This window comes from Triticum dicoccoides, chromosome 7A (assembly GCF_002162155.2).
Source record: "Triticum dicoccoides isolate Atlit2015 ecotype Zavitan chromosome 7A, WEW_v2.0, whole genome shotgun sequence".
In the NCBI taxonomy this organism is placed as follows: domain Eukaryota; kingdom Viridiplantae; phylum Streptophyta; class Magnoliopsida; order Poales; family Poaceae; genus Triticum; species Triticum dicoccoides.
Window position 1 is genome coordinate 212,342,753 of NC_041392.1, and position 15,457 is coordinate 212,358,209.

General features: G+C 42.2%; 1 protein-coding gene across 1 annotated transcript; it reads left to right on the forward strand.

Annotated features, from left to right (window-relative positions):
* Positions 1-990: 990 nt before the first annotated feature.
* Positions 991-14,397, forward strand: LOC119328701 (G patch domain-containing protein TGH homolog). The gene is made up of 17 exons (XM_037601674.1): positions 991-1,216; positions 1,991-2,081; positions 2,168-2,262; positions 2,910-3,013; positions 3,522-3,583; positions 3,815-3,889; positions 4,188-4,336; positions 5,212-5,287; positions 5,416-5,499; positions 5,596-5,673; positions 6,033-6,171; positions 7,179-7,665; positions 7,788-8,069; positions 8,144-8,260; positions 8,645-8,854; positions 12,137-13,036; positions 14,015-14,397. The coding sequence occupies exons 1-16, from the start codon at positions 1,079-1,081 to the stop codon at positions 12,917-12,919; spliced, it is 2,970 nt and encodes a 989-aa protein (XP_037457571.1). The 5' UTR covers positions 991-1,078; the 3' UTR covers positions 12,920-13,036; positions 14,015-14,397.
* The last annotated feature ends 1,060 nt before the right edge of the window (positions 14,398-15,457 follow it).

Consider the following 15,457-nt stretch of genomic DNA (forward strand, 5'->3'; position numbering starts at 1 on the left):
AAACAGTGCGACATACCCGTCACTAAAAAGTGCGGTTTGCAAACATGATGAAGAAGTGAACTACACATTCATACAAACAAGCAAGTTAACATAGGGCCCAACACATGTTTATATAAAACTCTAGCAAAATATTTCTAAAGCCCGTGACAATGCACGGGCATTCTACTAGTTACTGTAACATCACACATACCAAGATAAGATGAGTGTACAACCTAATAGATCCTCAAAATTCTACAAACTTCATGTTTTATTGAAATACAAATATAAGTAGGTTTTCAAGGATGAAAAAAGCACATATTTTTTAAACCATGAGATTTAAAGAATACATTTGGTTTTAAATATTAAAAGAAAATGAGAAAAAATAAACCAAGAAAATTCCACCAAAAACCGAATGGACATATTAGAAAAATCAGTACTTTTTTAAATGATAGAAACCATTCAAAACCAGCAGGAAAAACATGAAAAAATAAACCCAAATAAAAATTGACAAAACCGAGTAACAGGTGCTCTTTCCCAGAAGAATAGGATTTTCTCTTTTTTTCATGAGCATCTCCAAGACCAAGGTTATTTAGTTCTAGGCTATTGTTAGACACTAGTTCATGAACATATTTTTAAACATTTTAAAAAAATATAAGAATAATTTTTTTACCTGCATATATATATATATAGTTTTTAAATTCTTGAACATTTTAATACCTACAATTATGTTTTAAAATTTATGATCATTGTTTTCTATTCATAAATTATTTTTCTAACAATACATTTTACATCTGTTCAAAAACCGGTTGCCGGTTTTTTGAACCAGTTTCTTTTAGCAAGCGAACGGGACAGTGTTCCTCGAGGGAGAGTAGCAACTGGAGACCTTTTTGGGCCCGTATGTGCTTGTTGGGCCAGGCGGGCTACTCCAAGCACACCTTTTGGGCAAGTACACCGTATGGCCTATAGTCTCGGCCCACCTTTTTACCACCACGGAGAGACCCATCTGTCGTTTATCGGCAATTCCCCGTCCCGAACCGTCGTCGTGTACCAGCTTCGCCGCCAGCGAGCTAGGGCTTCCCACTCCGAGGATCCCCCGGCCATGGCATCCCACGACGACGACCAGGACCTCGTGGTCTACGGGACGCCGATCGAGCGGGAGGAGGACATCTCCGCCCGCAAGCGCCGCGCCGTCGCCGACGCAGGCCAGCTCCGGGCCCTCCCCGCCTGGAAGCAGGAGGTACCCCTCCCCCCACCTCCACCCCATTCACTCTCTGTGTACCCTTTGTAATCAAGCATCGGGATATATTTTTCTCCCTTCTATGGGGTTAATTGATGGTGCATTAGTTAGTAATAGATTTCAGCTATGATCACTAGCAATTTCGTAATACCTCCGTCCCAAAAAGCTTGTCTTAGATTTTTCTAGATATGGGTGTATCTAAGACAAGCAATTCGGGACGGAGGGAGTAGTTTAGTAGCTACGCATGCTAGTTTATACATCCGGGTCTGTCGGGAAAGTGACTTCTTCAATTTAGGGTTTATTATGACAGAATCGTGTTCAATGTTTCAGTTTACTGTTTTCGAATCCATTGAACTTCTTCAATCGGTTGGGGATGGTGCAAATGTTCTTCAATTTAGGTTTTATTTGACTGAATCGTGTGGAGTGAACTATGGGGATGTTCTGGTTTGTAGTAAGGTTGCCACGCTTAACCTTTGGCTTGCAGTTGCGGTGCGCCACACTTTCTTAGCCACATGGTCCAGATGTCATAGGCTCTTTTTTCTTTGGCCAAATCTTGCCACACTTATGGTGACCATTTTGTTCACCACGCTTTTTTGTGGCTGCACAGTTTGCCTGATGTTAGTTGTGGCAATATTTCCTTCTTTTGTTACCAACTTGTTAGACACTTGGATTGTCTCTTCTGTTAGCATTGTCATGAAATTGTGTAGCATATGATTTTAAGTAACCAATACCTCTGTTTTTTTATTAAAAAAATGAGATGTGATCGGAGTGTAGGTCAGGGATGAGGAAGGGCGGAGAAGATTTCATGGTGCATTTACTGGAGGCTTCTCTGCTGGCTTTTACAATACTGCTGGCTCAAAAGAGGGTATGTTGTTGCCTTAAGATTATGTTTTTAATGTGACAGTATCGCTGAAGAAATGAATGGGATTATAAAAATGTCATTTACTGTAGGATGGACGCCACAGACATTCACATCTTCACGAAAAAGTAGAGCTGAGCATAAAAAACAAAGCATATATAATTTTCTTGATGAGGAAGATATCAAGGTATGTGATGCTTTTTTTCTTCTAGTGCTACTTTTTGTATGGAAATTGATAATCTGCAGCAGTCGTACACTGTTTTGTTGTATTTCAATTCATGGTATTCCATACTGTTTTGAGTGTGAATGCAAACATGCCATGTTCTAGTCATCTAGAAAACAAGACAGTTACATGAAAATGCTTTGATTTTCAGTTTTAATAGACAAGTAATTTTGGTTTGTAATGAAATTGCTCCATGATTGGAAGTAGAATGATCACATCAATATTGTAACTATCATTATCTGCAAGATTATGCCAGGATAACTATAAGCATGTTATCTCACATCTTTAGTTAATTTACTTGACAACATATATCTGTTTACAGACGCTTGCTGTAAAGGTAAAGCTAGTACAGATATTGCCCATCAAAGAAGCAAAAGACTGTAAACTGTCTTCCCTGTTTCTTAGAATGTTGAAAATGTGTAAACCTTGACGAGCATGTACCAGTGGTTACTAGTGTCAGTGTTGATGTATTTGATTGAGCTTGGTCCCCAACAGTGTCAATGTCTTTTTTGGCTTTGATTGTACATAACTGCATAAGTGATTTCTCAGGATAAATTTGTTTCATGAAATTGTGAACTTATCTGTTGACAAATTTGGGCACCAATTTGCAGGATATGGGAGGTAATGCCTTGGAAACATCTCAACAGTATGATACATTCGGTTTTACAGCTGCAGAGCATGCCAGAAAACAAGCATCCAAGGAACAAAATGAGAGGTTAGCATCTTTACATTGCATAACTGACATGAAGCTTAGGGGATGTTTGGTTGGCTACAACACTTGGCTAACGGCTAACCTAGGTATGGTAAAGTGTGGCAAGCCACACTTCTTGTGGCAACTAAGTTGTTTGTCACAAGTTAGGTTGTTTTGTTTGCCAATTGTGTGTGATGGATGAGCTGGCCATGGTATTATGCAACTTTGGTGTGCCCAAACTGCAGCAGTGAACCATATGGCTTTCATCAGACAAACATGCATGAGTTGTGGTAAGGGGTGGAAATTAACCCAACACCCTCGAAATCAGCTTTACTTAAGTGTCCTCTTTAGTGTTAGCTGCACTGAATTATTAATGTGGCTGTACACACTTTAGATTTCTAGCATTACTCTGGTCATTATCAATTTATGTTCGTATGACCATGCCCTTTTAACTTGAATGGCAGAAGTTAGTGTTCTCAGTTCACCACTCTAATTGATATATATGTAAACATATCTGCACATCTGCATGCAGACCATCAGCTATTCCTGGACCTGTTCCTGATGAATTGGTGGTCCCCGCCACAACCTCGATTGGTTTGTCTCTGTTGTTTTATCTTTTCAACTACTCCCTCCGTTCCTAAATATAAGACCTTTTAGAGATTCCAATATGGACTACATATGGAGCAAAATGAGTGAATTTACACTCTAAAATATGTCTACATACATCTGTATGTAGTCCGTATTCTCTGAAGGGGCTTATATTTAGAAACGGAGGGAGTATATGTATTTTCAGGTAATAGTAATATCTTGACATCTTTTGAGCAGGCGTGAAGTTACTGATGAAAATGGGCTGGCGCCAAGGTCGTACCATCAAGGATGCACATGCTGACTCCTTATATGGTATGCATTTTATCTGTGAATTTGAAGCCATTTCATAGTTGATCTATGGGACAAACTTGTTCCGTGTCGCTTTAAATGTTTTTTGTTGAATTCATCCAAAGTCTGGCAGGTCAGAACGACAGATTATGACAGCCATGAGCGGCCTATTGTATTGGCTGTAGGAAATCTGAGTTCACAAATTATCTTAGTCCAACGGTTATCTGTTAAAAAAAGCATTGTGCTTCTCAAATAGCGACCTAATGGTTTGGTGTGGTAGTGTTGTGCTGTTATCTAACTAATTAACTGCTGATGCCTACAGAGTCACGTAGGGAAGCTAGAAAAGCGTTTCTTGCACTCTCTGGTGTCAGTAACGATGAGGACCAAGATCAAATTGCTTCTCAGAAATCTAGAGTGGATGAAAATGTCGCAGAATCATTTGAGAAAATAAGCGCTTCAGGAAATACCCCAGTAAGCAGGACATGCATCTCTCTTGATTATTTGTTGAAGTTTGCGTTTCCTTGTTTAATTGTTTGTGAGCACTTCTCTTTGGTTCTTATGATGTACTAAAGTGCTCAATGAACTTTTTTTCTTCTTAAACTTCAACGAACTTATTGTGATCTTTTTCTTGCAAATCCGAACTATATTTAGACCTCGTACCTCTGTTTTATGCTATAGACTGCGCACAGTGCAATTTTCCAAGTGAACTACATAATATTGTTCTATAGCTAAACTAAAATAGTTAGTACTTTCATACTAATATATTTTGTCTAGCTCCTAATCATTGTTCTAAAACCAAATATTAAATTTCTATCTTGAAGACAGTAAAAAGTCACTAGCAGCATTATAAAAGACAGATGATTAGTATGATAGTATCTAACGCATGATTGGTTGGTTGCCTAGTTTCAGGTTAGCCTGCATATTATGTCCAGTATGCATTGTGTGGGTGGTAAAGAATTTCAGCAAAAAGTTTTAATCTGGAGAAAAGATTTGCCTTTACCACTGCAAATTTATGGTGTCTTGGCTGCCATAATAAACTAAATATTACTCCCTAATTAAGTAATTATACTACTGGTTGGACCTGACTACTGGGAAGCTAAGTTTGAGATTTAAAGCTGAACTTGGCTGTGTGGATAGATCTTGCATCCCATGAGCCAGCCTGCTTTTTGTACGCAGGCCACTAAACACTTAATTATGGCACCTTGTTGGTCTGCCTTGAGGACTATACAGGCAACTATTCATGCAATAAGTTACTGTTGCTCAAAAAGTGTGCATGCAATTGCTAACTTGTTTTCCATAAAGAAGAAAACATCAGCTGATCTTTCTGGTTTTCCATAAATATTTAGGTGTATGTACTTCATCCAAAGGAAGATCTGCATGGTTTAGGTTTTGACCCATTCAAACATGCGCCTGAGTTTAAAGGTACCATACTCCAAGTCCCCAACAAATAATCATTTGAATGGATCTCCTGGGTCCTGGCTAGGCGTACGGACCTGACTAGGCACGCCGTTTTGAACCTTGGCTTGACCTCACATTTTCTTTCTTTGCAGATAGGAAAAGATCACACAAATCAATGAACAGGGACCGAAACCGAAGTGATGTTTCCGTGAGGGGAAGTCTCCTGATTTCAAACTGTATGATTGTCATGACCCTTACGCCCAGTTCTCTATTTTGCTGATATTGCTCAAGTATATTGGGTGGAAAATCTTAGCTAGTGGTTTGATCATCAGCAGGACAATATGCTCCTGGCTTTGGAATTGGAGCACTTGAAGAGCTTGGTGTTGAAGATGAGGATATTTATGCATCAGGTAATTTAATTATCTTCTGGTCCATTTGAAACTATGTAATGTTAATATTGGAAGTCTTGAACTTTTGATGGAAGCATATGGCATTTTTGTGTATCATTCCTTACTGAAATGGAATGGTCGGTTATGGTAGATTCTGAATGTACAATTGTTATTTCCTTGTACCACTATAAGGTGAATTCTTATTTGTTCCTGTGAGGGTGTGTGCTATCAAATGGAAAATCTTGGCAGTTGTGCATATAGCTTGACAAGACTTAATAGACTTGTTTCACTGTTTGATGATGCTATTTCTATTTAAGATGGACTGGCCCTTTGATGTTGTTCCTCACATGTCTTACTATCCTTACATTTGTCGTGCTCAGGTTTCAATTATGAACAAACAGAAGTTGATATCGAGCCTTCAAAAACATCTGGTGACAGTAAGTTTAAACTTGAAGACAAGAAGAGAGGTTTCTTCCTGAGCTTTAAAATCGCCTCAAATTCCGAGTACAAACTCGAAAGGTGATGCTTCTCTTTGATTTATAATTGATTAATGTTAACGCCTTAGCTTGTTTTTCCTATCCTAGTACTTGGTTGAACTTTGTATGTATGAATCATTTGATTCTCTCTTTCCACATATTGTCACCATGTTAGGTATTCTTTTGCTGTTTATGTTGTGCTATGTAAACCTGTTTTATACTTTCATACTTGTTAAGTTGGATCTATTGTTGCCAAACCTCTTGCCAGTATGTGGTTGAAAGAACCAAAGATGTGCATAACATGACATCTATTTTAGAAACTTCTTGTGATTTGTGAGCGTTTGCACAAAGCAATTGGTACATGCAATGACAATCTAGCACGCCAGTTTAGTGAATGTTACTTTAAATGGTAGCGCTGTACTGTAAAATCTAGTTAAATTTATTCACGAATTAACAAAAAATATAGTCAAATTAATTCTAGCCACTTCCACCCAATGAACTCCTGACACGCATACAATTGTGTGTTTTTAACTGAATTACTCTCTCTCTCTCCCCGTGATATGTTCCGATACGTGTTTTCAACTGAATTATCGCTGCGTAGCGGTATGTGGTGATATGTGTTTTCCCAACATCCATACCATCGTGTGTAGCGATATGTGTTTTCAACTGATCTCTCTCTCTCTCTCTCTCACGCACGCACACACACCCGCATACGCGCAAGTAAAGTTGTCATGTGCATTTTATGCGTTGATGGTTCATCCGTCAACATTCAGTAAATTAATTGTCAAGGTGTTCCTCAGCTGCCTTGGAGTGTAGATAGGCAACCAGGTCATCAAGTCAAGAATGGAAAAATAGTTACTGGGTCTCGCCATGTTAGTTTAAGCTTAGTGGAATCAGCAAATAAATATGAAGGATGACAGTGCGCACCTGTTAGCTATGTATATATTGTATTATTATAGTTCAAATTCAGCAAATTAGTTTACTCAATTCCATATTCATCTCGTATATATGTATTCATCTTGGAAATTTGGTGACACTGTGATTCTTCAGATTTCATCCTCCTGAGATCCCAGCTGATTTTGATGGTCGCCATAAGTTCTCAAGTCCAATTCAGACAGCTGATAAGTTCTCTGATCTAGCTCCTCCCGAGGTTCCTCCTCCAGAAGACACTACCTTGAGATTATTGATTGAGGGCTGTGCTGCTATGGTTGCTCGTTGCGGGAAACATGTAGAGGATTTCTACAAAGAGAAAAGTAAAGCAAGTCCACAGTTTCTTTTCCTCGACGGAGGAGATGGATGTAGCTACTACACAAGGAAGTTATGGGAGCATCAGCAGAAGTTTATTGACCGGCAAAGACCTGATGCTGTTAAGTCGAAGCCTTCTTCTGACAAGTTGACAGCTGAGAATCGTGGAACTATTCTTGGTGAAAAGCCTCTCGATAGAAGCTCCAAATCATCTAGCTCATTTGTTTCTGCAAAAGAAGCTGTTCAACTACAATCAAATCTTGGTGACACCTTTGTGAAGCCAATATCTCTTGTATGTTTTTGAATTGCATTGTCTTACCAATTATTGCTGCCTCCCTCATTGTGCCACATTCTTTATATGAATTACCTAATCTTGGTCTAATTATGCAATGGATTATTCTTGCTTCGCAATAGGATGGTGTGCCAGAGTCAAAGAAGCCTTTTAGAAATGAGCCAGCAAAGCAGGCAAGATTTGAGCAGTTTCTAAAGGAGAAATATCAGGGTGGTCTTCGTATTGCAAGTCTTGCTCCTACAATTACAATGTCGGAGGCTGATCGTGCTCGTGAAAGACTAGATTTTGAGGCTGCTGCAGATGCAATTGAAAAAGCAAAAGAATATAAGGCTATAGATCCTTTGTCAATATTGGGTTTACCTGGATTGAATGAGCAACGCTTTGTTTCATCCACTCAATTAGAGGTAGGTTAACTTATTTGGGTCTATTAGTAATGTCATTTCTCTTTTTCACATTTTAATCCTTAAAAACAATACAGAGCTCTGCGGTACTCCAAGATGAGAGGCCCATGTATCCACAGAGGGAGGAGTTTGAATGGCGGCCTTCACCAATACTGTGCAAGCGTTTTGATATTGTTGACCCTTTCATGGGAAAGGTAAATTTAAGTGATTCTATATTGTTGGGTGTGTGACTGTGTTAATTAGCCAATTACGATAGGCAAATGAACTAAAAATTAAGTACACAGAATAAGAAAAATAAATTGGTGATCTTTAGAAAAGGGATGCGGTCACAGATACACACTTGCGGTTTATGTTAGAGTATCGTCGTAAATTTCCCCAGTTCTTGCACGCCATAATGTTGTCCTTACTTTTATACTGTTGTAGCTAAGTGCAGTTTCCGATGTCTAGTTCTAAGGAGCTGATTTGCAACTGATAAATGTATCAGTTCTAGTCTTCTAGTACTCTTACTCTACTTTGTTATTATTTGCTATTTGGCGTTAAATCAAATATATATTTTAAAATGCATACTGTTTGTGCAGCCAATGCCTCTTCGAAGACCAATAAGCAAGATGGACACCCTTATGTTTATGACCGAGTCCACTAAAAAGATAAATGAAGATGTAAGGGGCTCAAGTACGATTCCACCAAATGCTGCTGTGTCAGGAACAGAAGAGACAGAGGCACAGGAAACTGCAAATAACCCTGATATTGTGGCAAGCAGTATGCAGAGGCCTGTTGATCTTTACAAGGTACTCCCTCCATTCCTTTATATAACATGTATTTGTTTTCTAATAAAATTTCAGTAACGTGTATTTCTTCTAATTCCTCGCAATCCCATGTTTAGCCCTCTTAAAAAAAAGGAAAGTATCTCTCTCCTGATTTCATATATCTCTTCTATTAGAAAAAAATAGGAAAGTATCTCTTTTCCGATTGCCTGTATCTCTTCCTTTTCCTAGCTTAATTGATTTACTTGCCGCTAACCAACGAATTGGCCAAGGGTAATTTCGTCCTACATTCTCTATTATTTTGTGCCTTGGTCATCGTGCCAGAAAAAATACACCTTACATAAAGGAACGGAGGGAGTAATAATTACCCCAAATGTATGTTCCTAGGGGAAACATTGGCCAGAAATTCATGTGGAATTAAGCCATATCTGAAGGATTATCTTGGCATGTTTAATTTGTGCTCCCTCTACTTTCTGCTCAGACTGAAACTGACCTCTCTAATAGCATTCATATTGCTCCCTGTATTGAGCAGTGCACCAGGTTGTTTTTCCATTAGATACTGCCTCGTCTCTACATGCAAAATACACCAAAAGTCCTAGCTCATGGCCTCACTTGGAAAAACAATTTTTCTACATGGATTTCATAGAAAACATATGTACAAGTAGAACTTATAGAGCTTCATGATTATTGAGGGTAAAAGGCCTATAATAATAATGTTGCTCTGTTTTCTTGTAAAAGATATTCTTCTTACCTGGCTATGTATGAATGAGAAAAAAAACGACTCTTCAAAATCCTTAAGTACCATGTGTATAAATATAACAATAACGAGAGGTTTGAAATGATTTGGAAGCATCAAAATGACTGTCTTCAATGGAGTTCGCCTAATGTCCAATGGGTGCTGCTGGCCATTAAAGACGAAACACAACTTTGGCCTTGGCTGGGGCCAAAGGCTTGGTTAGACTGATCCGGGGAGAGTCTTAGTCCTGGTTAGCGTGGGTCTTTTTTCTTGCTCGTGGTCGGTTTGTGCGTGCGAGCGCGCGTGTGTGTACCCTGTACATTTCTTCTTGATCCAGTGATACTCACATCTACTGCGCATTCGAGAAAAGAAAATAATAGTAGGAGGTAGCCATATTTGTTTCATTAAGGAGAAAAAACTCCAAACTTTACTGTGCACTTGTGGAGAATGGCATAAATTGACATACATAAATGTAGTGAAACAATATGTTAGAGTATATACATGCTGTTCGTTGGAAATTGGGTTATCATAATTCACGTTGTAACCCTTTAAATAAGTATATTTTCTTACAAGGGCCACATAATCGGTATTGCCCAGTTGGTTATTCGGCAGTGTGAGATAAAGGTGGGGAGTTTCAACCCATTTTCCTGCAATAAGGGCATTTCTAACCGATCCCCTAAAAAATAGAGGAGGATCCGGCCGAGTAAACCTTAGTGGAGTATTTATACTCCACTAAGTTTTGGTCGGTTCTAGCCGACCCCCTAAACTTAGCGGAGTGAAACTTACTTTTGGTTTAAGCATATCGTCGAACACTTGTCGTGCAGCCTATATTTGGTCAATTGATTGAATTTTGTTAGCGCGGTCACGGCGTGCTCTTGCTTCAGCAGCGTCTGCACGGGCGAGTGCTTGGTTCCCTTCCCTCCCGGAGTCCTTCTGCTTGCTCCACACGCAGATGTTCCTGCTGTCCGGGCCGGTGTACAGAGCGTCGCCCTTGGCGGCGAGAGAGTAGATGTGGCCTTCTCCCTGGCGAGCGAGCTGATGAGGCTGGTGCCGGACACCATTGTTGGCGCAGCCACGGACGGCTCGCTGTGGTGGTTTCAAGGGGGGCATGGGGGCGGGAGGAGGCGGCAGCCACGGTGGCAACGAGGACTCGAGGAGAATGCGGTGCATCGGGCTGAAGAGCTCCCACGCCCGGGGCTCGCGCCACCCGTCCCCGACAAGCTGCTCTGCCTGCCCGTCGCCGGGGTGCGAGCACGGGTCACTGTCGTTATCTCTCACGGCCGCGGGAGTCATGGCCGCGTGTGACTTGGGCGGCGTAGTCCTTGCCGGCTGGGGTAGCCGGTGGCGTGATGCACGGGGATGTGGCACACATGTGCTAGGTGGCGATGCCTGGGACGGTGGGGGCCGAGGGTGGCGAGAGGCGGAGGGGAGTGGTGCTGGCGGCAGCTCGCGGGGCGCGGCCAAAAGAAGGTGGGACGGTGGCTGGCGAGGTGGGATCTGTGGCTGCACGGTGGAAGCCGATTGGAAAGGGGTTGGCGGCGCTCTGGGGGAGAAGATGCCGGCGCGGAGAGAGGAGGCTGCCAGGCTATCTGGTCGGGGGAGATGACAGGCCCGGAACGAATTCGGGTTCGGAGGGGATCCAGGAGAGACAGGAGATTTTCCTCGGCCGCCTCCAGCCGGAGTAAATATACTCGTGGGATGGGCGCTGGAGTAATTTTTTTACTCCACTAACCGGTTTAGGGGATCGGCTAGGTGCAACATAGAGGAGGGAAACCGAAATTATCCTCCCTTATAGCAGGATAGGGGATCGGTTAGAGTTGGTCTAAATTGGTAACCTTAAATCCTTATACCATGCAAGTATGCCGTCTTGTTTATTAACATAATTAGTGCATTCAAATTTGCCTTTAATAAATGGAATAGTAGATGCAATGCTTCATAATGGGATATTGTCATTTTTTATCTTGTAGAAGCACCAATTTAAGTCTGATGCCAGGTATGGGTTCTGATAGTTGTGTTTACACTCATTTCTTGCACAGATTCAGATTTGCTTAGCTGGTTGGTATCTTAAATGTGGGGTTGTCAGAGAACTTGGCCAGTTGTCTAGGCTTCCTCTTTAAGCCTGTAAAATATTTCATGTGTAGATTTGCTTAAGCCTATATGGTGGCTTAAGCTGCTCCACAGGTAGACATAATCCTACTGTGCATGCCAAGTTTCCATAAAACGTGAAAAAATCATGTATGTACAACATGCTATGCATACGCACGTGCAAAAATAAGATCATTTGTGCACTGTACAAAAAGTACAAGAGGCGAGATACTAGCAGAGCAACTATATGTGCACAAATTACTTTCTTACAGTTCACAAATGGTCATATTGTATAGCATGCTGTGCATCTGTGAATTTTCTGTATTTTATTTGAACACACAAATTACATTTTATGATGGGTGCTGTGGGCGCAACAGTTGCTGATTTTGATTCCACAGTTGTCTATGCTGTCAATTAGGAAATGGTTAATTGGACTTGAGGGTTCTGTACTTCTGTACTGACAAGTTATTTGTTGCGCTTTCCAGGCAATCTTTTCTGATGATTCAGACGATGATATGGACGAACCTCTTAACAATCAACAAATGGATCCGGTGAAGACGAGTGAAGGTGCCAACATGGCTCTTAATCGTCTTGTTGCTGAGGATTTCCTGGAATCTTTGGGTAAAGAACTGGGATTGGAGGTTCCTCCAGAGAAACCGGCCCAGCCACCGAATGTCTTGTTTAGATCAGAAATCCTTCCAACGGCTGATGCAAGTGTATCTAGGAATGGCCAGACATCTACTTTTAGGGAGGAGAACGAGGGTTCTTTGGGTTTGATGGAAGCTGCCAATGGTAATGGGGACGGTCCTTCATCCAATGTCGAAAAGCTTGATTTGAAATATGAGCATAATGCTGACATAGGCCGGTCACACTCTTCACATCGTCAGATTCGGAACGGTAGTCCAGAGTCTGATACTTCTATTGAACGGCATAGGAGTAGGAAAAGAAGATCCCATCATCGAAATCGGAGTCCAACACCAGATTCTGGTTCTTCTGATGAACGACGTAGTAGTAAGAAAAGAAAGTCACATTCAAGACATAGAGCAGGCAGGAGTAGAACTCCTGATGCCGATTTGTCCTCTGACAGCCAAAGGAATAAGAGAAAACGTCGGGAGAAAAGGAGTCATCGGACCCGCATGTCTGACAGTGATTCTAGTGATCATGAATACAAGGAAAAATATACATCTAGTAGTAGAAGATCATCTGATAAAGACAGAAGTAGAAAGCATTCTAAACACCGCAGGCACAGAAGAAAAGACTCTGCATAATGTTCTTGAATACAGCTACAGGAATATATGGCTGCAAATGAAAGAATTCACACTAGCTTCTCCAGATCATCCAAGTTGGTGAAAATGTTGGGCCCGATACTGAAGTGGATGTTTATAGTAAGCGTTCTAAACCAACCTTATGTTTTTTGTTCTTGTGTACATGGTATTTTGAGTGCTGTTATTTTACGTGCATATGGTATTTTATATTTATAATGGTGGAAGATCCTTGTCTTCAATGCACGTGATGCTTTGAGTTGTTAATTTTCCTAAGCATGCCTATCACTTTCTTGTCCTTCACTTCAAATTGTTATCCTACATTTTCTGCACTTACTTCAAGAATGGACAATTAGCCTTAAGATTGAGAGATCACAAATCCTGGCAGAAGCTAGAAACGAAACCATTCTAGTGTTTTTGTAGAACTATAAGTGGAAGCAAAAAAGAAAAAGGAAAATTCAAAGCTTAAGTTGTGTGCTAGCGCTGCTAATTTGATCCTTGTTGGTTTGGTCTTTCAAATGGCGTTTTGTTCTGGGCCAAGCTGGTATCCTGAACATACCTGGGCAGCACTACGAGTGCTGCTTTACAAGACTTTCCTAAGTCAACTGTGTTGCTTCGCTCCATGCAAATTCATGTGTCCTACACTTGCATATCGGACTCTTTCGGTTAGCAAAGTTATATTAATCTTAAAGAAATTGCATATAACCAGTGAAAGTTATCTTGGTGTTACTTGAAGCCCATTTCCAAAGGGTTACGAGACTAGTTGTGTTTTCCATCCAAGAATTGCTGAGTTTGGCAGGAAACTAGCTGGGAATGGGCTTGGTTTGAGCCAAACTATAGCGACCTGAATGTTTATAGTTTTCTAGTTTATTAACATCTCTTGGTGAACATGATGCTTTCTTCATAAGAAACACAATGCGGTCGGATTTGGCTGATAGATGTTGCCGTTTTTTTGGATAGTCGTTCTTTGAGTTACAGCCCTGATGTGGCTTCTGTCTTTTGTGTCTTGATTTCTTCCTTGCACCACCCTTATCATTACCCAACTTTGTGGCATTTCTGTTGAGCAAGGAAAACTAATGTACCCGTTTTTTGTTGTTGCAGTCACAAATTGATACCGTGTTATCCAGTCATCCAAAACTACTTGATGAGCCTGGGAGCTTCTTGCGTGGTAGTTACTGAGATTCGGGTTGTGCGTGCGGCCTACCTTTGTATGTGGAGTTTCTGTTGCCATGGTGCCTCTACCCCCTGTTGTGTTGTCTATGCCATGCCATAAATTCGTTCCGTTCCGGAAGACTTGTCTCTGAAGACCCTTGTACAACTCAAAGTACCAGACGTGAACAGGTGTAAATAGAAGAGAATTGGGTTGTCATTGACATAGTATTTAGATTTTCATTTTCGGTGTTGTTGTTTTCTGTTACAAGTACTGTTTCTGTCATGCCAACACAATGTATATCAGTCTAGGACAAGAAAGGTTCGTTCTCTGTGTCGCTTGTGTGCTTGCGCACGCACCTGTGGAGTTGATGCAAATGCCCAGCAAAACAGCAACGACCACCCGGTAAAGAGCTCGGACGCCAGAACTAAGCCTGGCGAAGCACCCGTGCACTAGCACATCAGCGTATGGTAGCGTCATCATGTAGGCATGACGAGGACCGGTGTCGAAGAGGCGCGCTCGCTTCATGCAGACTCTACTACATGAGCAGCAGGCAGGCATGATGACTCCCGCGGGAGAGGCCTAGAAGATTCGATTCTTGGGTCGGGAGGCAAGCCACGCACGGGATGCCATTCCATCCAGCATTTCCTACGCACGCGTCGCCCTCGGCTGGTCCAACTTTGTTTGCTGCCCAACTGCGACGGGCCGCCGTCGCTGTCGCCGCGAGATACGGCGTCAGCAGCGCCGAGAAAAGAGAGAAGGCGACCGGGGGGGTCTGTCTCTCTTTCCAGCAGCATCTGACGCGGGAGATCCTTTTTATTTGGTGCTGATAGTTTATGTACTCTCGTGCTGCTAGGCTGATCGGACCCTATCTACTTGCACCAGACCAGCACCTTGCATTAGGGGTGTGTTATGTCAGCAACTCAGCATGATAGGACGTTTGGCGCTGTCTGCTGTGCTTCGTGGTGGTGACGGGCGCAAGGCGACGCCGGCTGCTGCTGCCCTGGATAAGAGCGAGCGGGCGAGCTGTTGTTGGTTGGGCGATCACCCGCCCGCGCGAGCAACACGAAGGAGGCGGTTAACCTACCGGCCACCAACCCTGCTGCTCTCCCCCGACCACAAAGCGAAAGAGAAAGAAGGCAGGGCATCCGAGCCCGTCCAGTCGACGACGGGCGTCACGGCACGTCGGATTCGACCGACCGACTGACTGATTGACACGATCGACGCGGACCCGTGCACGGACGGACGGACGGGCGCAGGCGGACGGAGCACGTAGCAGCAGCAGCTTTGCAAACGGACACGAGCGACGCGCTGCGCTGCGCGCATCGGAAGGAGGACAAGTGTGCCGCACACAGACTAGGCAGCTAGCTATCCAGCGCGAACTCGTCTTGTTC